Source organism: Myotis yumanensis, unplaced genomic scaffold (genome assembly GCF_028538775.1).
Source record: "Myotis yumanensis isolate MYYU_CA2020_CCGP unplaced genomic scaffold, mMyoYum1.0.hap1 SCAF_2, whole genome shotgun sequence".
NCBI lineage: Eukaryota > Metazoa > Chordata > Mammalia > Chiroptera > Vespertilionidae > Myotis > Myotis yumanensis.
The window spans coordinates 136,661,488-136,687,573 of NW_027223753.1; the positions used below are offsets into that span (position 1 = coordinate 136,661,488).

A 26,086-nucleotide genomic window follows, 5' to 3' on the forward strand; every position below is an offset into this window, starting at 1 on the left:
ACAGACACTGTGAAGGGGCAGGAGGACTGGTGGGTACACCTGGACAGTGGGTAGGAGAGCTGGGAAGATGAGAGGCTGTGGACATAGGAATGCCTACACATGAGGGTCAGAGGTGGGGGTGGTTATGGGCACGGACAGCCCAGGGTTGGCCAAAGGGGCAAGCAGAGGCACAGTGAAGTGGAGGTCATTAGAGTTGAGGGCACTAAGGAACTGGGGTTAAGATGTTCTGAAGGATCGTCCTTACTGTGAACAATGAAGGCAGAGCTTCAGGGATGACCAGGCTAGGTACTTGAAACAGTAAAGGAAGAGTCCCTGGCCCTTCCCTGTTTTCCACGCAACATACTCTTCCTTTGATGACACTCTTAATCCCTTGACCTTCTTGTCTTTGTTCCCTATGCCAGTCACCATATTGGGATAGCACCTGCCACCTGCTAGAGGCTAGTTGAAGAGGTGACAAACAGATGCCAGTTGGACCCACAAATCAGTTCTTACATCACTGGAATGTAGGCTTGGTGAAAGCAGGCCTTTGGTGCATTTTCTTACTGCTGCATCTAAGCACCTAGAATAGTATCTTGCTGTCCATTATTAAATGAGTGAATACTTCGGAGTTTACATTGACCCTAACTGCTGCTTGGTATACCTGCTTTCAGCCTGTGGTTGCCTTTCCCAGAAACACTCCTCCAAGTCTTCTCTAGGCCCCAGCTCCGCCTCTGTGTCCCTCCTCTAGCTTGTCAACCTTCCTCTCACCTTATTGAGGCCAGGGCCACTGTCAGACCTTTCTCATCGTCTTTGTCTTTTCTGCTTACGAATTGCTGACTTTAGCCACTTTCTTACCGCTTTACTTGGAAGAGGAAATGTCCCTATTCTTCTTCAAGGCTAATACTTTCCCTTTATTATAAGTACTAGAGGCCCGTTGCAGGAAGATTCCTGCAAGAATAGGGCTTCCTCGGGCCTATTCCTACAAGAATAGGGCTTCCTGAGACCGAAGCGAAGCAGAGAAGGAAGCAAAGCCCACCGAGGCGGGCTTCGCTCCCTTCTCCGCTGCCTCGCTCCCTTCTCCGCTGCCTCGCTCCCTCCCTTCTCTGCCGCCTCAGCTCTCTCCCTTCTCTGCCACTTTTCTCCCTCGCCGGGTCACGGATCCGAGGCCCGGATCCCAGGGGCAGTGTCTTGCACTGCCTGACCCACCTGCAGTATGCAAATGTAATGGCCATCTTTGTTGGGTTAATTTGCATACTCTTCTGATTGGCTGACGGGCATAGTGAAGGTACGGTCAGTTAGCATCTTTGTCTTTTATTAGTGTAGATTCGATGCACAATGTAATATTTAGGTTATGTATCACAGAACTATACACTTGAAACCTATAATTTTACTAACTAATGTCACCCCAATAAATTTAATTAAAATATATATAATACTGAAAAAAGTGTTAGAGACTATAGTGGTCTATCTCATTACCTCTGCTTTTCTTTCTGGAACCTGTCATCCTTCTTTCTTACACAGTAGTCACTTCCTCCAACAGGTATAGAACTGATCCACAAAACAGGAACAAAAAGCCATTTTTGTGTGTCTTGGATCTTAAACTATCATCTTATGTTTTTCATTTTTTCTGGTTAAAAAAATCTCTCAAAAGTGTTCCTTCCATTTGTGGGCTGTTCCTGTTTCCTTGCTACTTACTGCTTACCACCCTGAGTTTGGGGCTGTGCTCACAAATTCCTGAGCTGTTAGGACTATTTCTCCTGCATTCCAGGGCTTCTCTATACTCTTCTTTCCTTCATTTATTAATCCAACAAATATTTGAGCATTTTTGACCCTTACTGTCAGGTACATTTCAAGGTATTAGAGATACTGCATGACTGAAACAGATAAAATTCCTTGCCCTTGTGGCTTTTATATTCTAGAGAAGCGGTTCTCAACCTGTGAGTCGTGACGCCTTTGAGGGCCGAACAACCCTTTCCAGGGGTCGCCTAAGACCATCAGAAAACACGTATATAATTACATATTGTTTTGTGATTAATCACTATGCTTTAATTATGTTCAATTTGTAACAATGAAATTGGGGGTCACCACAACATGAGGAACTGTATTAGAGCGTCGCAGCATTAGGAAGGTTGAGAACCACTGTTCTAGAGGAAGACTCAGGTATTAAATAATATGTGTGTATTTGATACTGGCAAGAACAAATAAGAAAAATAAAGCAGAGAACAAAGATGGGCAATTTCAGAGCAGAGGGGTTTATTTTAAACAGGGTGGCTGGAGAAACTTCCAATGAGGAAATAAGTAAAGGTCTGAAGGAGGTGAGGAGGCATGAGAAACATTGGTATCTGGGGGAAGAACATTCTAAACAGAGAGAAGAGTAAATGCCCAATCGGGAGTGTGCCTGACATTTTTAAAGACCAGTGACCAGGAGAGTGAGGACTTTGTTGGCCTCATGGTGGCATTTGGCATGTACATACTCCTCTTTGCTTTTGGAAATAATCTTTGTCCTTATGCCTTTGGAGACCAGTATTCTGGAGGGGATGACCTGGCCCACTTTTGGCCTCCTCCGTCTCTCTCACTGATTTCTTCTCTTCTTTGTGCCCGCCTTTAATCTTGTTTCCTCAAGGTTCTTTGGTTGGTCCCCCTTTACCCTGGTGTATTGCCAATTACATTCTTAAACTGTGTTCTGACTGCTTACCAGATATCTCAACTTGCACATCACCAGGGAACCAAAAATTCAACATTTCACATCTATTTTTTTTTTTATGTTTATTGATTTTATTTTTTTTATTTTTTTATTTTTTATTGTTCAGATTACATTTGTTCCTCTTCCCCCCCCCCCATAACTCCCCTCCTTCCAGTTCCCGCCCCACCCTCTGCCCTCACTCCCCACCCACTGTCCTCATCCATAGGTGCACGATTTTTGTCCAGTCTCTTCCCGAATCTCCCATTCCCCTTTCCCCCCCAAGAATAGTCAGTCCATTCCCTTTCTATGTCCCTGATTCATTATAATCACCAGTTCATTCTGTACATCAGATTATTTATTCACTTGATTCTTAGATTCACTTGTTGATAGATGCATGTTTGTTGTTCACAATTTGTATCTTTACCTTTTTCTTCTTCCTCTTCTTAAAGGATACCTTTCAGTATTTCGTATAATACTGGTTTAGTGGTGATGAACTCCTTTAGCTTTTCCTTGTCTGTGAAGCTCTTTATCTGACCTTCAATTCTGAATGATAGCTTTGCTGGATAAAGTACTCTTGGTTGTAGGTTCTTGGTATTCATCACTTTGAATATTTCTTGCCATTCCCTTCTGGCCTGCAAAGTTTCTGTTGAGAAATCAGCTGACAGTCGTATGGGTATTCCCTTGTAGGTAATTGAGTCTCTTTCTCTTGCTGCTTTTAAGATTCTCTCTTTGTCTTTTGCTCTTGGCATTTTAATGATGATGTGTCTTGGTGTGGTCCTCTTTGGATTCCTTTTGTTTGGGGTTCTCTGCGCTTCTTGGACCTGTAAGTCCATTTCTTTCACCAGGTGGGGGAAGTTTTCTGCCATTATTTCTTGAAATAGGTTTTCAATATCTTGCTGTCTTTCATCTTCTGGCACCCCTATTATTCTGATGTTGGTACGCTTGTAGCTGTCCCAGAGGCTCCTTACACTATCTTCACACTTTTGGATTCTTTTTTCATTTTGCTTTTCCAGTTGGGTGTTTTTTGTCAAATCTTTGGTTTGATTCTTGTGCTCCTCTGGTCTGCTATTGGGTATAATATTCTTTATTTCAGTCCGTGTATGCTTACTTTCTAATTTCTTTATCGTAGCATCGAGGGTCTCATTAGTTTTCGTGAGGCTCTGCTCAAGTTTATAGCAAGCCCTCAAAATTGCGATTCTTAGCTCCATATCCTCCATTTCTGTCATGTTTTTTTGTCTCCGCATCTTTTATGCTTTCTTGGTGCACCCCCTTGTTGTCTCTGTGTGCAGTCTTGTTCTAGCCACGCCTTAATTGTTGTAGTTAACATTAGAGGGATTTGACCACCAGGCCGACTGGCTATAGGAATCAGCTGTGTGGAAAACTTCAGTCCTCTGGGGAGGCGCTAGTCCAGCCTTTGCCTGAGGCAATCGGCAGATGGCTCTGCGCAGGGCCTGGGCGGGGCGGGCTCAACAGGGCGGGGGGAGGGAGCAGCTATGGCTGCTCTCAGTCCGTCTCCAGGGGCTCTGCCTCTCTGTCCCCACAACCGCTGCAAACCTCGGAGGGACCGTAGCCAGACAGTCCCGCTTCTCCCGTTTGAGTCTGGGTCCCTAGAGACTCGCCCGGATCTGTAGCCCAGAGTCTGAGACTCCCTCCTGATTGAAAACGACAACCTCGCCCTCAGCCACCAGCCCGCTTTGCGCGCGCACCGCCGTACCTTTAAATTTTCCACACTGCGCCTCCTCTAAGCCTCGTAATGCTTTTGTTTTTCCTTCTAGTTGAAGAGTCCCTCCTCAGCCAGCCTTCCTGTGGTTCTGGGTGATGTCCGTTCCGTCTTTTAGTTGTATTTTTGAAGTGGTTGTTCGAGGCAGCAAACTCCGGTGTTTACCTATGCCGCCATCTTGGTTTCTCCCAACATTTCACATCTAAATAGTTTGTAAACAACCCCCCCTCCACACACACACACACACACAAAGGCACCTCCCCTCATATTCCTCTTATTCATTTTTGGCTTAACTACTCAAATAGTTGCTCAGTTTAGAAAACTTAATCATCTGTGACTGTTATCCCTCATCCTTCACTTTTAATTGGTCATCTTATCAGCCTCAGTCTCTATCCTCTGTGCCCCAATCTTCTCCAGCCACATCCAGCCATAATAAACATACCTCACACTTCTGTACCTTTGTACCGTACATGCTATACTTTGTGTCTAGAATGCTCTGTTTGGCCTCCAGGAGCAAGCTCAGGTGCTAGGCCTTTATGCAGTGTGTTCTCCCCATCCCCAGTTCAGCTATTGTGTCTGCCATTGTGTACATACCTCTCGTGAGTCCCACACCACGATGTGATGATGTCTATCTTACTAGACCGTAAACTCGTGAGCTGCAGCTGTCTTATTAATCAGTGTACCTAATGTTTTCCTGTATTTCCTTGCCTTGGGCACAAAGTAAAGAGAACAGATGAATTGGGACCTAAGGGCACTATTTTACCATATATGGAATATGAAGGAAAAAAATTTTTAATTCCTAAGATACATATGCCTTCATCGGTAGCCTTTCTATTTTATTTGCAGATTACCGACATCGTTGAGAATAATTGGAACCGATGTTTCACTGGTGTTTGCTTGAAACCCAAGTGCTTGTATTCCACTCACTCTTTGGAACAATGGCAGGCAGCCCTGCTGGCAGGCGACGCTGGCCCTGGCTGTGGCAGGCTGAACTTCATTGTTGTCTAAGCCGAGGGCAGCGAGCAGCTGTTTCAGATCAGACTTAAAATTTTTAATTACATAAATAATGTATTGTGTTTACTTGGAACAACAGTACTCTTTTCTGCTAGTTTTTGTTTCTAAATTTAGATACTTCTTTCTGGTTGAGGGGATTTTAGTTATTGTTAAAAATTTCTCATAAGATCATTAGGGGAAGACTAAGCAACTAAGACATTTTAGGGAACTGGAAAAAAGTTCTCTGTAGTAAACTTAAGATATAGGAATTCTGGAAAAGCAAAGAAGCTAAAAGTTTAGGGGAAAGAGAAACCAGTAATTTCTCTATCACAGTTTAGAAACTAGTCTGTTATACTGTGAAAGGAATTGCCAAGTGAAAATAATTTAGGCAGTGAAATAAATACTCTTTTTGACAGTAATTATTTGTCTTGAGATTTTATTGATAGTTAAAAAATGTACTCTCCTTGTTCTCTTAATTCTCCCTTTTTAAAGCCATTGCCCCAATTTTATAAGACTTTGTGAATCTCTAAAGCCTTTTAAGAATATAGGGTTGGGCAAAAGTAGGTTTACAGTTGTGAGTACATAAAACACAGTTTATTCTTGTACTATTATTTACTAATTACTAGTAGCCCTGTGCATGAATCCGTGCGCCAGTAGCTCGCCACCGCCCTCCAGTAGCTCTCCGCCCACTGCCCCACTCTCCTGTAGCTCCCTCCACCTCCCCCGCCCCCAATAGCTTGCTGCCCTGCCCCCTCCTGTAGCTCTACGCTGCCCATTTGTAGCTCGCTGCCCCACCCTCCTGCTGATCCGTGATCCGGTTGTTATGTGGTCGGTTGTTACGCTTCACGTTGTAACGACCATTTGCATATTACATCTTCATTATATAGGATTGTATTATTTCCCACATGAACAACTGTAAGCCTGTCTTTGCCCTACCCTGTATTTATGACATAATGAGTAGCTACCCAGGATGAGCAGTCATTCACACTAATTATAACAAAAAATCACGGTTCTATTCCTGTTATAGTGTTTGTTCATTTGGCTCAGGGGGAAATATTATGGTTGGAATTAAAGGTAATAAAGGACAAAAAATATGTATCTTACGTATACATGAGCATTTTCCAATATCACCTAGCGCAGTGGTTGGCAAACTGTGGCTCGGCAAACTGCAGCTCGCGAGCCACATGCGGCTCTTTGGCCCCTTGAGTGTGGCTCTTCCACAAAATACCGACTTCTGTGCATGGGCCACGAAGTTTCAATGGTACTGTACATTCGCGCCTGCATGTGGTATTTTGTGGTGTTTTGTGGAAGAGCCACACTCAAGGGGCCAAAGAGCTGCATGTGGCTCGCGAGCCGCAGTTTGCCGACCAGGGACCTAGCGTCTCTTGCCCTGCCACACAGGGAGGCTGTTTATGCAGTTTATGTGAAGGAAGGGCACAGCTAGTTTATAGTGTGGGCTCCCATAATGACAGAAGGATGGCTGGATGAGATAGAGAGCAGTGGGACCAAGTTCCAGTTGAAACTAGTAAAAGGTGAGACTCTTAGTGACCTCGGAAGGCTGGTGATATTCTAAATGTAGAGACTCACACAGTATGTTAAGGTCCTTACACAGGGAAAAATGCTATGTATTTACTCAAAAATATCCTGACACCCAGGGTGGGAACAAACTTAAAATCTTGTTTCCTCAAAATTAGTTTCCTGGTCTAATGGGTTCTATACATTTCTCAGCCTTTCATAGGCTAAGTTTTATTAGTGGTTAGTGGAATACTCCTTTAAACTATTTTCGAATTTGGATTAAAACAGGGAATGAGATGAACAAATAACATTATGATTATGCGGCTGTTGCCTTCTTGAAGATCAACTCCTTACAATACTTTGTCATGTGAACCTGCAGTGCCCCAAGGTGGTTTTGCCTTGGTGTCCTGATCTTTTTCTGAGTCACACTTGAGCTTTCCTTTTATAAGCACCAGCGAGCATAACATCTGACAGATACTGTCGGGTGCACATTCCTTTTACAAGTAGGTGTGAGCATGTTTGGAAGGCAGGGTGACTTGGTATGCTGGCCTAAAGCTAATGAAGCTTTGGGGAAGAGTGTGCGATGCCACGCCAGCCTGCCCTTTGATACAGCAGTTTAATCGTTCCTGACACAGAGTATGTATGAATGAGTTTGTTTTACTAGTACCTAGTTATGGGCAGGTAAAATGCACTTCTGAAAGTATTTAACTCTGTAGGAATCCCTGTGTTGTCCATGGTTTGCATTAATGTGCATATCAGAACTTTGTGTTGTACCATGAAGAGCTTTCCTCTGAATTGATGTACCATGTTGCTGTCTTTCCTCATCTTCTTAAGGAAAACCTTTAAGCTTGTGGGTTAACGCAATGCTGAAGTGATGAGGTCTCTTTGGGTGTTATTTGTCTAATATACCGAGTGTTTGAAAGTAGTGTCCATTAGCTTTGTAATAATAACAGCTATATTTAAATACACATAAAGTTTGCCAAAATCTGTTCCTTTACTTATCTCCCCATACTTAATCCCTCACTCTTCTGTTTTTGTAGCCTGACCTCCAGTCATATTAAACACAAAGAAGGGGAGGAAGAGGAGAGGGAAGAAGATGCACAAGCATCACAAAGTCACTTTGTCGGTCTCCTACAGGGGTCACCTCCTCGGGGAAGCATCCCTGAGTTACCTCCTCTGCCCTCACTGCCACCAGATCTGGGCTGGGTTTCCAAGGTGTGCTGTACCTCTCTCTTCATGACATTGACTGTGTAGCTTTGTTAGAGTTGTGCTGACTGCTCTTTAGCAGATTGTAAACTTCCCAAGGGAACAGAAAGCACCAGTCTTATTCATAAACACGTCCCTGGGTCTAACGCAGAATGTATCCTGTACTAGATTATCAGTCAGCCTGAGTTACATTTTAGTGATGATGCTTATTATTCTGTTTTGTTTTCAAAGCTTCCCCAAAGTGAGCACAGAAGGAACCATGCTGAGAAGCTAATCGCTCTTCCAGTGCCAGGAGATTCCAAAAAGCCCAACGACCTTCCCAGTCCTACTTCAGATGGCAAAACAGGAGAAAGCGATCGACAGCCAAAAGAAAGCTTTTTTCAGTTTCTTGGTAACTTATTCAATATCTCTGGAAAAGCGTCTCTTGCTGAGGCCAAGCAGTCCTCTCTGAAAGATGACCATGACAGAACTGAGAAGGACTTCCGAACTCCCAGGGAGCAGCAGGAGGAAGGGGTCAGGGAGGAAAGGGAGATGTGCAGGGGCTCCCCGGGAACCCAGGCCCTGCCGGCAGGAGAGCAGGAGTCCAGCTCGGCTGCACCCTCAGATGCCTTTTCTTTGGATACCACACAAGACAGCGAACAGGAAACTAGTGACTTCATAAAGTAAGTTTAAGTTTTACTTGAGCCAAAATCTGAACTTTTGTATCTAGCTTTTGATCCTTAGCTCTACTTTCAATTAAAGAGATTGGAAAAAGTATCCTGTAATGTTCCTGGTAGTAGGTAAAAAAAGTTCTGTGATTCTGTGTACTATACATGTAATCTATGGCCTTTTGAGCTATTTTAGGGGGTGATACTAATACCTTTTAGGTAGGTGCTAACTTTGTTATCATACAAGATTTACTTCTAATTTAAGATTTCTTGAATAGGAGTGTTTTCTGTTGTCTGAATTTTTCCTGAATTAGAACAGGCACTGTGTTCAGTGTCTTCTTTGGGGAACAAATATGGTCCTAAGGTTTGTATTCATATTCTGTCAGTATCTTTTCTTTGTGGAGTATAATTTCAGAGGTTCAGAGAAGAAATTTAATGGGCTCTATCCCTAAAACTAGCCTTATGAACCTTTTCCACAACTCCAAGAAACTGAAATCTTGCACAGATTCAAGGAGCATTTCGCCACCCCTATGTTCTTTGCTTGATTAACAAAGTCACTAATTTGTTTTTCCTGGTTCAAATGAGCTAGAAGGAATATTTTCTTTATTTTTTAATTATAGTTGATATCCAGTGTTATATTAGTTTCAGGTATACAGCATGGTGGTTAGACATCTATATCATTTACTAGAGGCCTGATGCACGAAATTCGTGCAAGAGTTGGCTTTCCTTCCCTGGCTGCCAGTACCGGCTTCCCTCCAGCACCTGGGACCCAGGCTTCCCTAGCAGCCCCGGCTTCATTTGGAAGGTTGTCCACAAGGATGTCCAGTCTAATTAGCATATTATGCTTTTATTATAGATGAAGTGATTACCCCCCAATAAGTCTAGTACCCACCTGACACCATACATAATTATTACAATATTACCGACTATATTCCCTATGCTGTACTTTACAGCCCTGTAACTATTTTGTAACTACCAATTTGTACTTCTTTATTCCTTTATCTTTCCCCTCCCCCCCAAACCCTCGCCCATCTGGCAATCATCAGCTTATTCTGTATCTGTGAGTGTTTCTGTTTTCTTTATTTTGTTTTTTGGATTCCACATATAAGTGAGATCATTTGGTATTTGTCTTTCTCTGATTTACTTCACTTAGCATAATACCCTGTAGGTCTATTCATGTTGCTGCAAATGGTAAGATTTCATTCTTTTTTATGGAAGAGTAGTATTCCATTATCTATGCCTGGCCAGTGTGGCTCAGTTGGTTGGGGTATTGTTCTGTAAACCAAAAGGTGGAGGGCTCAATCCCCTATCAGGGCACTTACCCAGGTTATGTATTTGATCCCCTGTCAGGGCGCGTTCGGGAGGCAACCAATCAATGTTTTTCTTTCTCTCCCTCTCCCTTCCTCTCTCTAAAAAAATTTTTTTAAAAAAATTCCATTATATATATATGTACCACTTCTTTATCCAGTTGTCTATCAGTGGACACTTAGGTTGCTTCCATATCTTGGCTATTGTAAATAATGATGCCCTGAACATAGGGATGCATATATCTTTTCACATTAGTGTTTTGGATTTCTTTGGATAAATACTAAGAAGTGGGATAGCTAGGTCATATGGTAGTTCTAGTTTTAATTTTTTTAGGAACTTCCATATTGCTTTCTATAGTAGCTGCTTCCATTTGCAATAGAAGGAATATTTTCTACCCCAAAAAATGTTTATAACAATGTTGAGTCCATTAGATATTCTGTGTAACAAAAATATTCATTCAAAACTAATAAGAAGCCCTAGCCAGTTTGGCTCAGTGGATAGAGCATCAACCTGCAGACTGAAGGGTTGCGGGTTTGATTCTGGTCAAGGGCTGCCCGGGTTGCAGGCTCAGTCCCCAGTAGGGGGCGTGCAGGAGGCAGTTGATCAATGATTCTCTCTCATCATGGATGTTTCTATCTCTTTTCCTCTCTCCCTTCCCTTCTGAAATCAATAAAATTACACACACACACACACACACATACACACACACACACACATATATATATATATATATATTTTTTTTTTTTTTAAATTAATAAAAAGACCTGGCCAGTTTGGCTTAGTGAATAGAGCATCAGCCTGTGGACTGAAGGGACTCCAGTTCAATTTTGGTCAAGGTCACGTTCCTCCGTTGCAGGCTCCATCACTGGCCCCAATCAGAGCATGTGTGGGAGGCAACCAATCAATGTGTCTCTGACATCAGTGTTTCTCTCCCCCCCATCCACCTCCTTTCACTCTCTCTAAAAATCAATGGGCTGAACCGGTTTGGCTCAGTGGATAGAGCGTCGGCCTGCGGACTGAAGGGTCCCAGATTCTATTCCAGTCAAGGGCATGTACCTTGGTTGCGGGCACATCCCCAGTGGGGGGTGTGCAGGAGGCAGCTGATCAATCTCTCTCATCGATGTTTCTAACTCTCTATACCTCTCCCTTCTTCTCTGTAAAAAATCAATAAAATATATTTTTTTAAAAAATAAAATAAAATAAAAATCAATGGGAAAATGTCCTTGGGTGAGGATTAACAACCAAAAAAAACCCCTAATAAGGATCTGTTTTATTTTATTTTTTAATATATTTTTATTGATTTCAGAGAGGAAGATAGAGGGAGAGAGAGAGATAGATCAGTTTTATTTACTTTAATTTAACCTCTACCTGAGAATTATTTTTATTATTTGAGGAGCTCATCAATAATATATACAGATATAGGTGATAACTTAGGACTGTTTAGTTCTTTGTGGTCTCATTTTTATGTTAAAATCAATAAAAATGGAGTAACATACTAAAATCATACAAAACTAAAAGTAGCTAAATGTGAATTTTATCTTGGGGAGAAACAATGTTCTAAGCATGATAGCAGTGGAAAGCAGGAAATGAAAGATCAGTAAAGTGGATTACTTACAATTTTCAAACTCACTTATGTCAAGCGATATCATAACCAATGATACATTAAATTGGCAAACAAAAAAATTATATATGAAAAATGTCAGACCATGCTTTAACTGATAAGAATTTTAGACAATAACTTACAAATAGAATAAATGGGCAAACAATATAAACAAATCATTCAGATAAAAGAAATACAAACTGCTAATAAATAAGTGGAGAAAACGTATCCTCACTAGCAATCAGGGAAATGCAAATTAAAATAACTTTTCTCCTACTAAATTGATAGCAGTGATAATAAATGATGGTACTCTGTGTGTCATGTTGATAATGTCTAATGCAGTTGTGTACTGTTAGGAGTGAGGACACATTTTAGGGCAGTGTGTATCAAGAACCTTAAAAACCATGTGGATTATCTCCAGTAATAAATGTGTTTACTGAAATGTTATTTATAAGATTGTATAATTAGAAACAAATGTCCAATAGCAACAACAACAACAAAAGTTGAATTGGGTCCATTGTTCATAAAGAATGGTCTGAAGCAGTGCTATTGTAGATGTGGCCCCAGATCATCAGCAGCAGCAGCACCTGGGAAGCATTAGAAATGCAGATTATCTGATCCAGACCCACTGACTCAGCATATCTGGGAGTGAGACCCAGCAATGGGCTACCTCTCCAGGAGATTTTGGTTCCAAAGTAATTTAAAAGGTGGGGATTTTGAGCCTGTTCTATGGGAATTGGGTAGAATGGAAACTTTGTGCTTTTTCTTCTTTGGTTTTGATTAATAGGTCATTAAACAAACCAACAAAAAAATAATTTCCATGGCTGAAAGTCTTTTTAAAACAACAGTTTATTAGACCATTGCTAGCAAAAAATAGAATACCTGTCTTGGGGCATGGAGCCTAAAGCACCAGCAGCATGGCTAGGTAGGAAGGACACGTCCATCATCTCCGATGGATGTGCCCTTTGTAAGCACTTTTATACATCAAACACGGGGAAGGGGGATGAAGCACACCATCTGAAAGAATGTACATTAGCTGTAGGCAAGGGGTAGGAGGAGGTGCCGCGGGCAGCTCTGGGATGGGCGCAGTCCACTCCTGTGGCTTGGTGGTGGGCATCAGTCTGGCAAGCCCCCGTTTAGGCAAGAAGTGGAGGCTCCTGGGGATCGATGGTGCCTGACTAAAATTATCTGTGGAAATAGCCACCTGGAATTTAATCCGAAGTTCCATCAGATGTATAGAAATAGCAGTCTTTCGTCAGAACTGGTCCACAGCTATTAACAGGCAAACTCTTCTCTCTTTCTCTCACTCTCTGGGCTCTGTAATTGTAATTTGGAACATTTCAGAATTTTCGTCTTGACAGTCAGGTTTACTTCTTTGGTACTGAACAGTAGAAAATGGAAGAGGATACTGTGCCTCTTAATTCTTGTTGGTAAAGCCTTCCTTGTTAACAGATTACCTGTTTAAGGCAATTCACCAGAACCACCTCAGCAAAGAAAGGCGATTCTTGTTATTATTTTGTTTTGTTGATTTATTTTTGTCTTTATTTTTTAGAAAGAGAGAGGAAGGAAAAGCGATAGAGAGATAGGAACATCAGTTGTCTGTCTTCTTCATGCCCCCTACTGGAGATCACCCACAACCCAGGCCTGTGCCCTGACCAGAGATCAAACCAGTGACCTTTTGGCTCATGGGTCTATGCTCAGCCACTAAACCACACTGGCCTGGCTGTTGTTGCTTTGTTTTCATCTATATTTCTTTTTTTAAATAAGGAAACAAGGCTCAGAAAAATATGTAACATCCCCTAAATCATACAGTTAATAACAATTAATAATAGAAATTAATAACAATAGGAACAGCTGGTGGAGACTGTGTAAGAAGTTTCCAAGTACTCAAGGGCAAACACTGGCTACGGGACCTAAGATCACTGGTCCCGTGTACCAAAAAATTCCACCATTCGCCACAGCTATTGCAGCGTTGGGACCTTTCCTTTTTACAGAGCTAAGAAAAGTGATTCCTGAGAGGAAAGGAAAAGACCACTGGACATCCGGTTTGACTGCGATAACAAACTCCTTCCAGCCCAGCCTTAGAAATCAGATTTTGAATTATAGTTGTAGTAACTCTCTGTTGACAATTTTTAATTTATTTAGGAATTATAAAAGTTGAATACCATTTTGGTTAATAGTTTATTTTGACAGTATGAGTAAGGACTGCTTATAACCAATTTTAGATATTATGTAAATAATATATCTGGAGAAGCTATTTTCTAATCATTTGAGCATCTGCATTTTAAGTATTAAAGTTGTCTCTTTGAGGCAGAGCTGCCTCAAACTGATTGTCAAACTGCAGTGGGAAGACCAGGGAGGGTTGGGGGACAGGAGGGAGGGGAGTAAGAGATCAACCGAAGGACTTGTATGCATCCATATAAGCATAACTAATGGACATAAGACACTGGGGGGTAAGGGAGGGCAGGGGTTTGTCAAGGGCGGGGGGGAAAAAAAGGACACTTATGTAATACCCTTTGTAATACTTTTAGCGAAAAATAAAAAAAAATAAAAAGATAAATAAATAAATAAATAAAATAAATAAAGTTGTCTCTTTGGTTCTGTGATATGAATTTATTGCAAGCAAGGATATATTTAATTTTTATTGAAATGAGAGTATTTGAGATATAAAATATTATTTAACATTAAGAGCCTATGCTTTTGAAATTCCTATGAGACTTCAGTTTTACGTACATAAAATTTTTAATTTATTTTAAGAAAGAATAATTAACTGAAGGTTTTACATTGTCTTTCTCATATAAAAATGCCCCTAATTTTTTTATAGTTTTTTTAATCAGGTGTATTAAAAAGGGTTAATAATTTAATTTAGACAAGTTAATAAAATAGCCTGTGCTGCATAATGCTATTACTATCGTATAAACATATTTTTTATCACTGTGAATCACAATTAATACAGAATTTAAACAAGTTACTACCTATATTTTGAAGTATATTTGAAAGAAATCCTCATCAAAAGGCATTGTAAATGATTTTATCTTCATGTAATTAAAAATAATAAACAGCTTTGTAATTGTATGTATAGTTGACTGTGCAAATTTCCTTTTTAATATCTATATGGCCTTTAAATATACCTGTTGAGTAACAATTTTTAGATTCTTTTCTATACACTAACTCATGCTTCCAATGTCATTTATATAGGAAGCTGCTTCTTTGTTTGGGTTGAAATGCTTTAAAAAGTTCTTTAATTCATATACTTTCAAAAGATTTATATCCACAATGAGAATTTCTGTTGTCAAAGCTTTGCTGTAATTTGGAAAAACAAACTGCTGGTTTTATAGCTTTTCTCTAAATAGAAAGGTGAAAAGCCTTCCCTATTATGAGATACACTTCACCAGAGTTTCTGGGATTACTGTTAAGGTGTTCTAATTATATTTTCTGATACTCTCATGCTGTTTGTGTTTTGTTTTGTTTTGTTTATTCACAGACAAGCAGATGGTAAACCAGAGAGGCCTTCAGTAACATATGCAACGTATCGAGGCCCCAGACAAATTAGGAAATTTTTGAAGCAACAGACTGTGTTAGAAACTGTGAATCCCTTGGACAGAGAAAATGAAAGTTCTGACTCTAGTACGAGCACACATACTGGCCCTAGGAATGAGATTGAGGCTGGGATGCGGTCATCTTTGTCATCATCTAGCACAGACATAGCTATGAAAGGACATATGCATGGAGACCTATTAGAAGACGCTGATTGTAGCAGAATAAGTCTCAACACAGAAAGCCATCTGAGAAACAACCCAGACATGCTGAAGATTGCTTCTTCTAAGGATGTTTTAAATAAAAATGGCCCTGGGGGACCTGAGGGAAGTAGGCCATCCCCTTCTTCTGTGACTAACTCCAGCTTTGCTGTTGGAGAATCTGACTCACAGCAGCATTTAAGTCGTGTGCCAGTTTCTCAGACTGACGGAAACCTAGTGTGTTCCGCATTGTTTACAGGAAGTTGCAGCGGCTCAGTCCCTGGCCGTCCAGACTTTCAGAGGATAACTCCTTCAGAGACTGCAACAGAAAAAAACAGCTCCATCGGGAGTGATGGGAGCCTGGTGCAAACGGAGGAGCATGTCGAGCCTGAGCACCCTGCTGTTGCTGACTTGTCTTGTAGTAAATCTGATGGAAGTGACCGTACCCAACAGGAAAGTACAGATTTTCCATGTCCAGATAAATCCATCAGGCATGAAGACTTGCCGTCTCCAGAGAGTGAGTGTTCTGACACGCCAACTGTAGGTAACTCATCAGAACAGACTGCCAGTCACACCGCTGCTCTTCAGAGACACGCTGTGACAGGCACTGAACTTGTAAATGAAGGAAATAGGTTGTCTGCCCGAGATGCACAGAAAAATCCAGCTGTTACAGAAATCAGGCAAGAAACAGAAACTGTCTCAGTTGGTGAACCCACAGCTTCAAGTCATGCAAACCATGCAGAAGATGGAATTGAGTCATTACCCAAAGATACTGACCAGTTGTCTATAGCAGAACCCCAAAACCTTGATTTGGGGCCACATGGCAAAATGCCTCATGTTCTTAGAATCAATCAAAAGGCCCCTGCTGCTATAAAATGCATCAGTGAGTCACCAGGTGTAGCCTGCCTAGAAAACAAAATAACCCCTGAACTGTCCTTCAAACTCCATAGAGATCACATTTCAGACTCTCTTCCCGACTCTGAGAATCCTCAGCAAGCTCAAGTATCACTTGATACCAGAACCTCTCTTACCCTTGACTTTGAAAAATCAAATTCCAGTGCTTCATCTCCCCGCATTGTTTCTGGAATTAGTATGCTGAGCAGGTTGGATGTGCCTGTTTTAAAGATTGAGGGGTCTTCTGTGCTCATTGAAACAGGGGATGTCAACATTGTTGGTGTTTCCAGTGAGCCTGGTGGGTGTCGAGAAGAAAATGTGGCGAATCACATTGACGCTGCAGACGGGAAGAGTCCTCCAGCTTGCCTTCACCCTGAGCACACGTCTGTGATTCTTGAATCCAAGGATGTTCTTCCTAATAGCGAAAAATGCCAGGTTCCGCTAGACCCTGAAACCAGTGACACCCACCTGAGGGGGGTGGACTTGAGATTGGAGGATGAAAGCCTCTCTGAGCATCACAGTTCCATTTCCTCTCAGGACCCTCATAAAGCAGAGTTAATGCGTTCAAACAGCGGAGCGAGGAAAAGCACTATGGAGAAGTCTGGTTCTCTTTCCTTGGACACCAAAACTAGTAACATTGCTAAAGTTTTCTCAAAAGCTGAAGTCGATGGTCAGAATAGTGTTCCTGTAGAGTCACATTCTGGAAGAGGAAAAACTATAGCCCTCTCCGGGATACCTGTTTCCCACACAGACCATGGAGACATTTCTCAGGATAAAATTTCTTCTCCATTTGAAATTACAGATGTGCCAGCAAAGCCTATCTTATCAGAGTTAACCTCTCCAGAGGCTGAACAGGACAAAAGTTGTCAATTGGTGGATTATAATGAGCTTAAAGAGAAATATTCAGATGCTGGACTTAATGAGAATTGCCAAACAGAGGTTTCTCCTTCTGACTCCAGATATCAAGGTGTAAAGGAAACAGAGGTAGAAGTGTTGGCTTATGCTTCTGCTTCTCTCAGAAGTAATACACCTGGGATTTTACCTCCCATTCATGATGAAAAAGCCAACCCTTGTGTGAGTTATGAACCTTCAGATATTTGTGGGACTGAAAAGATTTCAGGTTTCTCAGAAACAGCGCAACTCAGCCTAACTAATACTTGCCCCAAATGCCAAGAAACTGACAGCACAAAAGTAAATTCACCTTTTCTGGGTTCTGACATCACTTTGGAAAAAAACACTTTTGCACCTGAAGATGCATGCTTTCTCAGTGTTCCTTCTGTGCTCAGATCTGAAAAGGAAGCCTCGTCTCAGGGAAAGAAAGGTGGGGTTGACATCATGCCTTCCTCTAGTAAGGCCGAAGGAGTCAGCATGGTCACGAGTTCACATAATCCCCAGGATAATTTTGGTTCTGCAGAAGTTGCTATAGATACCACACATGAAGGTGCCTTAACTAACCAGCTGTACCCTGATAGCTCTTATTTGGAATTGGAAGCATCTATACCAACAGGGGCTGAAGTGACCTCCTTTCAGGGACATTTTGGTAATCATACTGGGATGGTATCTCTGGATTTCCCAACTGCTGCCCCGTTTGACAGGCCCATGGAAGCAGAGGCGGGAGCAGTTGCTGGGGCCCCGGTGTCAGTTAACAGCTCCCACCAGCAGTGTTCTGAAGCCTCTGCTGAGCACCAGCTCGGGGCCCTCAGAAGCAGTTTGCTGAAAAAGGCTGACACGTTGATTGGTGAGATCTTTGATTCTGTTAGGGAAGACCTGAAATCCAAACACACAGTTGATACCTGCCAGGAGCATCTGGCCAAAGACGGCATCATGGATCCTGGCGCCCTGCCAGAAGGCACGTCTGAGGAGAACCCAGCGGAGGCTCCACTGCCAAGGACCCAACTGACAGAGCATTGGGAAGAGCAGGACTTGGGAAACATGGCAGGAGTCCAAGGGGAAGAAAAGGCCTGTGTTTCGCCTACACCTGGTGAGGAGAGTCTCCTTTTTGATTCTGATAGAATGAATGTATCTTGTTTGTTAGAAGATCAAGCTAGGGAATTAGTCAGTGAGATTATTAATTCAGTCCAAAAACATATAACAAATGATGCTTTTGAAGACACTGAGACTACCTGGGATTCTGAACTTCAGGCTAATACTCCAAAAATTCTGAACAGTGAGAGTGTTAAGCCTCCTGTAAGGGAGTTGGTGGTGTCAAAACAGGTAGTAAATCAAAGCACATGTGAAATTAGTGAAAATAAAGTATTAGGTAGATTCTTCTCTGTAAGTAACACAGAGTCAATTAAAGGAAACGGAGCTGGACAGTCTGATGGTATAAACTTGCAGGAATCAGATACTGTTTTACTAGCTGAAGACTTGCCCCATAAAGGGTCAGATGATAGGGTAGAAACACATGTACTTCTCAAAGAGGACTCTAAAGAGAAAATGGAAATAGAATGTGTGAATAATCAAAAAACTGGGACAGAGGATACTGGAACTCTTGAATTAAATGTCCAATGGCCTCCGTGCGCAAATGATGACACCCGTTTACCTGGGACATCCAAAAGCAGTTTGTCTGATAGTCTTGTGTGTATGCCTGAAGAAGGCTTGCCAGCACACAGTAATAAGAGCATACCCCTTGCAATGTCAGAAGTAGGGGAAGTGCACAAAAAGGATGCTGAAGGAAACATAGGAAACATTGAGCTTATCCCTTCCATGTTAGAAATAGGAAAAACAAACCAAAAGAATGCTGAATTAAGTGTTACGAAAAATGAGGCAGTCCCCCTTATGTCAGAAATGGGAGGAACACATAAAAGGGATGATGAATTGAATGAGACAAAAGCTGAGCCCACGGCTGACAGTTTTAAAATGCAAGAAGTACACCAAATGCCTGCTGAGGGGTATCATGAAAAAACTGAGGGAATACCTGCCCTTTTAGGAATGGAAAAGGCATGTAAGATGGGGGATACTGAAAGGGATGTTGGCAAAACTGACGTGATGCCTGTTATGTCAGAAGTAAAAAATATCTGTCAAAAAGATGCCGAGGGAATTACTGGAAAGACTGAAGTGATGTCTGTTAAATTGGGAATGGAAAATATTTGCCAAAAGCATGCTGAAGGTGATGTTGGCAAGACTGGGGTGACATCAGTTGTGTCAGAAATAGAAAATATCTACCAAAAAGATGCTGAGGGGTTTACTGAAAAGGCTGAAGTGATGCCTCCTGCATCAGAAATAGAAGATATTTACCAAAAGGATGCTGAGGGAGATATGGACAAAACTGAGATGATGCCCGTTATGTTTGAAGTGGTAAACATCTACCATGAAGATTCCGAGGGGGTTGCTGAAAAGACTGAAAGGCCTGTGTTGGGAATGGAAAACAGTTACCAAATGGATGCTGAAGGAGTTACTAGGAAAACTGAAAAGGTGCCTTTTGCATTGGAAGTGAAAAAAATACCCAAGAAGGCAGCCCCTGCCTCTCCAGAAATGGGAAGAGCATGCAAGAGGGATGCTAAAGAGACAGTTAGAACGATTGTGTCCATGCCCTCTATGATAGAGATGGAGAGAACAGCCCCAGAAGATTCTGATGGGACTGTCAGAAAACACCAAGTGTTACCTGCAGTGGTAGATGTAGGAAAAACATATGGGACAGGTCTGGAATTGCCCGTTACACAAGCAGAGGCCATGCCTCCCATATCTGAACCTGAAAAAGTACCCCAAGATTATGCTGAAGAGAGTATTGGAGAAATGGAGGAAGAGCCCACTGAAGCAAAGGAAGGCTTGATAGCGTGTGACAACAGACTTGCTTCCTATTTCAGGGGATATGAACCGCCTACGTTAAGTAAGGATTTTGAAGGCTACCCTGCCTTAACAATGCCAGATTTTCAACCTGTGGATACTATAGAAAGGCTAGACAGAAGAACATCTGTTACTGCAGTAGATAACAAAACAAGAAATCTAGGAGATGGTTACAATAAAAGAGAAGACTCTAACTTAGCCTTCATTTCTCAGGCTGAACAAGAAAACCCTTCCTTCACTATATTGTATGAAGAACCCCTTCAAGGTGAAGACAAATGTGCTCCTGCTGAAGTGAGGAGAACCTGTCCCTCGTTTCCTGATGCACCTCCTGGCAGCATACCTGTTGTCACATGTGAAAGATCCGAGAGTAGAACTGACCTGGTCCATCATTTTGAAAGAGGTACTAAATTAGGTGAGAACTTTGATAGTGATAGTTCAGAAATGTTCTTATCAGTGGAAGCCAAAAGGTACAAAATTTATCCCTTAGCTTTGTCTCCCATCTATGAGGATGACAGCTCTCAGGAGGACATCGTATCCAACGAGGTCTCACCTGGTCATCATGGCTCCACAAAATCTAGGGATAATGCCAACCAGCCCTCTTCTGTTTTATCACTTCTCCAGTCGGTGTCAGAGCGCTTAAAGATGAATTTTGATGAAGAGGAGAGGCAGGAGTTAGGGGAAGAGGAAGAAGAGTCATTGCATAAGGGAAGTCTCAAAGCTAGCAGGAGGGAATCCGTTGCCTTCAAGTGGTCAGATCCTTCCAGCACGTTTGACTCTGATGATGACCAGGAAAGGACTGGAATTTCTAAGAATTTATCTGTGAAGGCAAAGGAACCTACAACCCCCAATCTGCAAATTGGGCTGTGGCCAGAAAAGGCCTCATTTCTACAAAAGTCTGACCTTACTTCTAAACTACATTCTTCTGTAAAGAGTGCTTATCGTCAGTATTTGCAGACTTCCAAAACCCACTCCTCAGAAAAAGGAGCCCGATTTGGTGGGACTTTGCAGGAACCAGCTTCAAAATATTTCCGTGCTCAAGACAACTCAGGCAGATTAAGCCCATTCATAGAGGTAAGTCATTTTGATTATTAACTAGTGCTTAAGTGAAGTAGTGCTTGGGTCATTAAACGACCTAGAAACTTAAGAAAAATCAATGTTTTGATGTGTACAGATTGTTTTTAAAAATATCAGAGGTTAATTTATTCTTTGGTTGAACTGTAGCATAAGTTATGTATTTTTAGCTAAGTTGTTACATTGAGAAAAAAAATTAGCTTAAAATTTAAAGGCAGAGAAGCAAGTTATTTTCCAGTTCTTTGCTATATTTAGTTTTGTTTTTAATTTTTAATTGATTTTTAGAGAGAGAGGAAGTGAGGGAGAGAGAGAAACATCTATGTGAGAGTAGAACATTGATAGGCTGCCTCCTACATGCCCCCTATGGGGGATCAAACCCACAATCCGGGCATGTGCCCCAACCAGCAAGGGCAGTTGTTTTTTTTAAATCCTCACTAGAGGATATGTGTGGTTTTATTTAATTATTGATGTTTTTTTAGAGAGAGAGAGAAAGGGGGAGGAAAGAGGAGAGGGGAGAGAGAAGAGAAACATCGGTGTGAGATAGGAACATCGATAGGCTACCTCCAACATGCACCCCGACCAGCGACTGAACCCACAACCAAAGTATGTGCCCTGACTAGGAATCAAACACATGACCCTTTGGTGCATGGGACGACGTTCTAACCAACTGAGCCACACCAATCAGTACTATCATTGGTTTTTAAACTAAATAATTAAGTTACAAGATTCTGAATTTCTCTGACTATATGTGAGAAAAATTGATACTTTCGCCCAGCCAGTGTGGCTGAGTGATTAAGCCACAGGAGGTCATAGTTCTATTCCCAGTCAGGTTTGGGCTCCATTTCCAGTGTGGGGTGTGCAAGAGGCAGCTGATCAATGATTCTCTCTCATCATTGATGTTTCTCTCTCTCTCCCCCACTCCCTTCCTCTCTGAAATCAATAAAAATATATATTTTTAAAAATTGATACATTTTGTTGAGCTTATGTATCTCATGAAAATATTTCATAGTAGTTGGAAATATTTTAAATACTTAAAAATATTTTAACTGTTTGCTTAACAGCCTCCTCTCACTTTAGTTGCTCATGTTGTTTTTCATTCAAAGCAGGGCAGTGAACAGCCTAATTCCAAGAAAAAGAGCTGATAACATTATAGTTGGAAAATCTTTTGAAATTCAGTTACACTTTTCTTTGACTTAGAAATGTTTAAATGGCTAATGTAGAATATTCATTGAACATGGACTTTCCTCTCTGGCATTCTCAAGACTATGGAACAGGGGTCCTCAAACTTTTTAAACAGGGGGCCAGATCACTGTCCCTCAGACCGTTGGAGGGCCGGACTATAGTTTTAAAAAAAACTATGAATAAATTCCTATGCACACAGCGGTGGCAAAAACACCCAGTGGGCCGGATAAATGTTTTCGGCGGGCAGCATGTGGCCCTCAGGCCGTAGTTTGAGGACCCCTGCTATGAAACTTTCTCTAGGGGTCCAAAGCCTGTACCTTTACATGGAATAGCCTTAGGAGCAAATAGTAATACTTGAATACCAACCAACAGCTTGCAAGGCAAAGTCATTTTTAAAAAATGATTTAAATAAGTGTTTCTTTAATGCCTCCCTGTTGTCTACCAAATCAAGTGGAACCTCCTCACTCTGTATTACAAGGCCCCCAAATTCTATTTGTGCAGCCTTGCCTCCTTATGCTCTGGTTCACACCCTGTGTTTCCTACCAACATACTTCTTCTCGGGTTCTCTTCCTGGACTTTTTTTCTACGGCCATATTTTTTCACTTATTGAAATTCTGTTTTTCAAGGTCTTCTCCATCCCACTTCCTCAGACAAGCCTCTTCCAAATCTTTTCCTTTACCTCCCTCCACGCTGGTGCCATTTGCCTTAACTTTCATAACCTGGCATTTTCTTTCATAACCTGGTATTTTACCTGTGGGTTTAACTTATCCCCCCACCCCTTAGAAGAGTCATGAGAGTGCAATCAACTATTTCTCCCTTCCAAGCTATAAGCTTCCTGAGGGCGGAGACAACACATTTTCCTCTATATTTACCTTTACTTCTTTGTAACACCTAGAGGTACACCTTGCATATAATGTCACCGAGTAAATGTGAGAAATTTGATTTGTGATGGCTGAGAAAGTGAACAATGTATCTTTCCACTGGTGTTTCTCAAGGCTTACTTCTTCCACGTTTATTATTTCAGAATGTTGACATACAAACTCTGAGGTGTAACCCAAGACCTGGAAAGGTAAGCATAAGTTTTTTTCTTTCTTTTAATTTTTTTATTTTTTATTGATTTTAGAGAGGAAGAGAGTGGGAGGGAGAGAGAGAAACATCGGTGATGAGAGAGAATCATTGATCAGCTGCCTCCTGCACGCCCCACACTGGGGATCAAGCCAGCAACCCGGGCTTATGCCTTGACCAGTTCATAGGTCGATGCTCAACCACTGAGCCATGCCAGCTGAGCAGCATAAGATTCTTACATAGACTAATATATAATATGAAAAATATAGTTACTATTAGGCTTAAGGAGTTTTAAGTAAAGACTTTGAGCTGACTTAGAAAAGGATTATTTTATTCAAGGATTTAACATCTAAAGTCATGTCTACTTTATTTACTCAGGATATTTTATTTTCTAGATTCTAGGACTTTTTACAATTTTAAGTGCATTTTTAAAGTTAGTTATTGTGCCTGTTTTCTATATGTTGCAGATGGTTATCTATGATCTCCACGGAAGTAATTATAAACAAGAGGTCTATTGTAGTATTCTCGATGCTACATCATGGACCTTTCCAAATGGGGTACTGATAAGAGTTGTAAGAGGCTGGTAAGAGATCTCTTAAAATTTTATAGCATTCCCCACCCCCCAAATTAAATGTTTGGTTGCCATTTATACTTTCGTATTTATTTTTTTTATTAAAGTCACATTCCCTTTCCCCTCTTTTTTGACAGAATATTTTGAAGCATCATTAGTGTTTTATAACTTAGTTAGAGGCCTGGTGCACAGATTCGTGCACCATTGGAGTCCCTCGGCTTGGCCTGCGGGGATAGAGCCAAAACCGGCTCTCCAACATCCCCCAAGGGGTCCCGGATTGTGAGGGCTCCCTCCGCTCTGGTTCCGGGTGCATCACCCAAGAACCGCAGCTGCCAATTCACCGCAGCTCTGCAGCTCCTGCATTGAGCATCTGCCCCATGGTGGTCATTGTGCGTCATAGCTACCGGTTGGACAGTCGCTTAGGCTTTTATATACATAGATTGTTCTGTTTCCTGTGGCAGCAAATATAGGCTGTTCTTAGTGCTTAAAGCCAACAGTAAGTGGCAAGAGCTAATATACACAATATAACAATCAATACCATTGTGTAACTGCATTATTCACATGACAGATTTGGCAAGTTGAGCTGAAGGCTTTAGTTGAATCAAGCATAGTTTTGAAAATGAGTTTGAAGTTTGTGGGATGCTAAGAATGTGAAAGCCACATACTTAGTCATTTGTGCAGCTGACCTGCTCAAAACATGAAGTATTCTTTGTATGTTGTCAAAATGAGGGGGGAACCTCACTTGTTGTTATGGACTATATCCCATGGGTATGTCGAGCCGGGACTTCTTTGCCCAGTATTTGAGTTACCCACTGGTCAGTAGTCATGCTGTAAGCATTAAGTAGTGCTGGCTTCATGTAGTAAAATGGGACACATGTCCTCTGTTAACCAGTGACAGGAAAATTAGAGTAGAAGTGGAATTTGGAATTGTTAAGCTACTGCTTTTATTATAAATTTGTAACTTTGTGTGTACAACATCTATAAAGTGCATATATACATAAATATAGGGATAGGCATGGATTATAGTATTATGTTCAGGAAGTATTACTTCCAAGTTTATTTTTTCTTATACTGTTTATACTTAAACTAGCATATACAGTGGGGCCTTGACTTACGAGTGTCCCGACTAACGAGTTTTTTGAGATATCAGCTATCTCTCGGCCGATTTTTTGCATTGAGTTGACAGAGTAATTTGAGTTAACAAGCTCCTTAATGAGCTCGGTCTCGGAACGAATTAAACTCATAAGTCAAGGCCCCACTGTATATCATTTCAAAAATAGGATTTTATGCTAATAGTAGAAAATCACCCAGATTTAAAAATGCAAATAGTTAAAATGGTCTATGACTTTTCTTTTGCTTTATGCTTCATTTCTTAGAAAATCAATTATAACTGATTATGCCTTTATGTTTTTCAGCTGGATTTTATATGAGAAACCACATTTCCAAGGTCAGAAATGTGTGTTAGAAGAAGGAGAAAAGGTATTAAATCGTGACTGGATCCTTCAGAACAGAATGCATCCACAGAGAAACTTTGTATTGGGTTCTATCAAACGTGTTATAAAGGTAAGAGAACTGTTGATTTCTTCTATTTTTTATTTTGTTTTGTTTGTCACGTAGTAAAGCTGCACTTTGGCCTAGCAATGTTTAGAAATGGTTGCCATAATTGGTGCTAATTTCATTGATCTTTGTTATCTATAATAGTAAAAACGTAATATGCAAATCGACCGAACAACCGAACAGCAGAATGACTGTCCAGATGACCTTCCGGATGACCACACTATGACACATACTAGCACCAGGCCAGCCAAGGCGGGTGCGATGCGATTGATTGGTGGCCGGCCATCGCTCCATGATCGCCCTACAAAGGGAGGCCCAGGCCACCGACCAGTGGGCTGCATCAAGTGGGCAGGACCTCCCTCTGCAGAGGCAATACATTGAGGAGCCTGGCCAGGTGGGTGGGGCCTACCTCTTTGGAGTGATTGATTGTAGGGTTCCCAGACTGTGAGAGGGCACAGGCCAGGCTGAGGGACCCTCCCCCCGCCAAGTGCATGAATTTCATGCTCTGGGCCTCTAGTATTAATTATAATATTTCATATTATACATATTAAGTGAATGCTAATTTAAAGTAT

General features: G+C 41.5%; 1 protein-coding gene across 2 annotated transcripts in view; it reads left to right on the top strand.

The window, feature by feature from the left end:
• CRYBG3 (crystallin beta-gamma domain containing 3) overlaps nucleotides 1-26,086 on the top strand; it is a 148,842-nt gene that overhangs the window by 42,115 nt on the left and 80,641 nt on the right. For both annotated transcript variants that reach the window (XM_070406050.1, XM_070406052.1), the window contains exons 3-7: nucleotides 8,328-8,758; nucleotides 15,136-21,139; nucleotides 23,346-23,390; nucleotides 23,854-23,969; nucleotides 25,373-25,520. In XM_070406050.1, coding sequence (XP_070262151.1) covers nucleotides 8,328-8,758; nucleotides 15,136-21,139; nucleotides 23,346-23,390; nucleotides 23,854-23,969; nucleotides 25,373-25,520 — 6,744 coding nt within the window. The remainder of the gene's footprint in view (nucleotides 1-8,327; nucleotides 8,759-15,135; nucleotides 21,140-23,345; nucleotides 23,391-23,853; nucleotides 23,970-25,372; nucleotides 25,521-26,086) is intronic.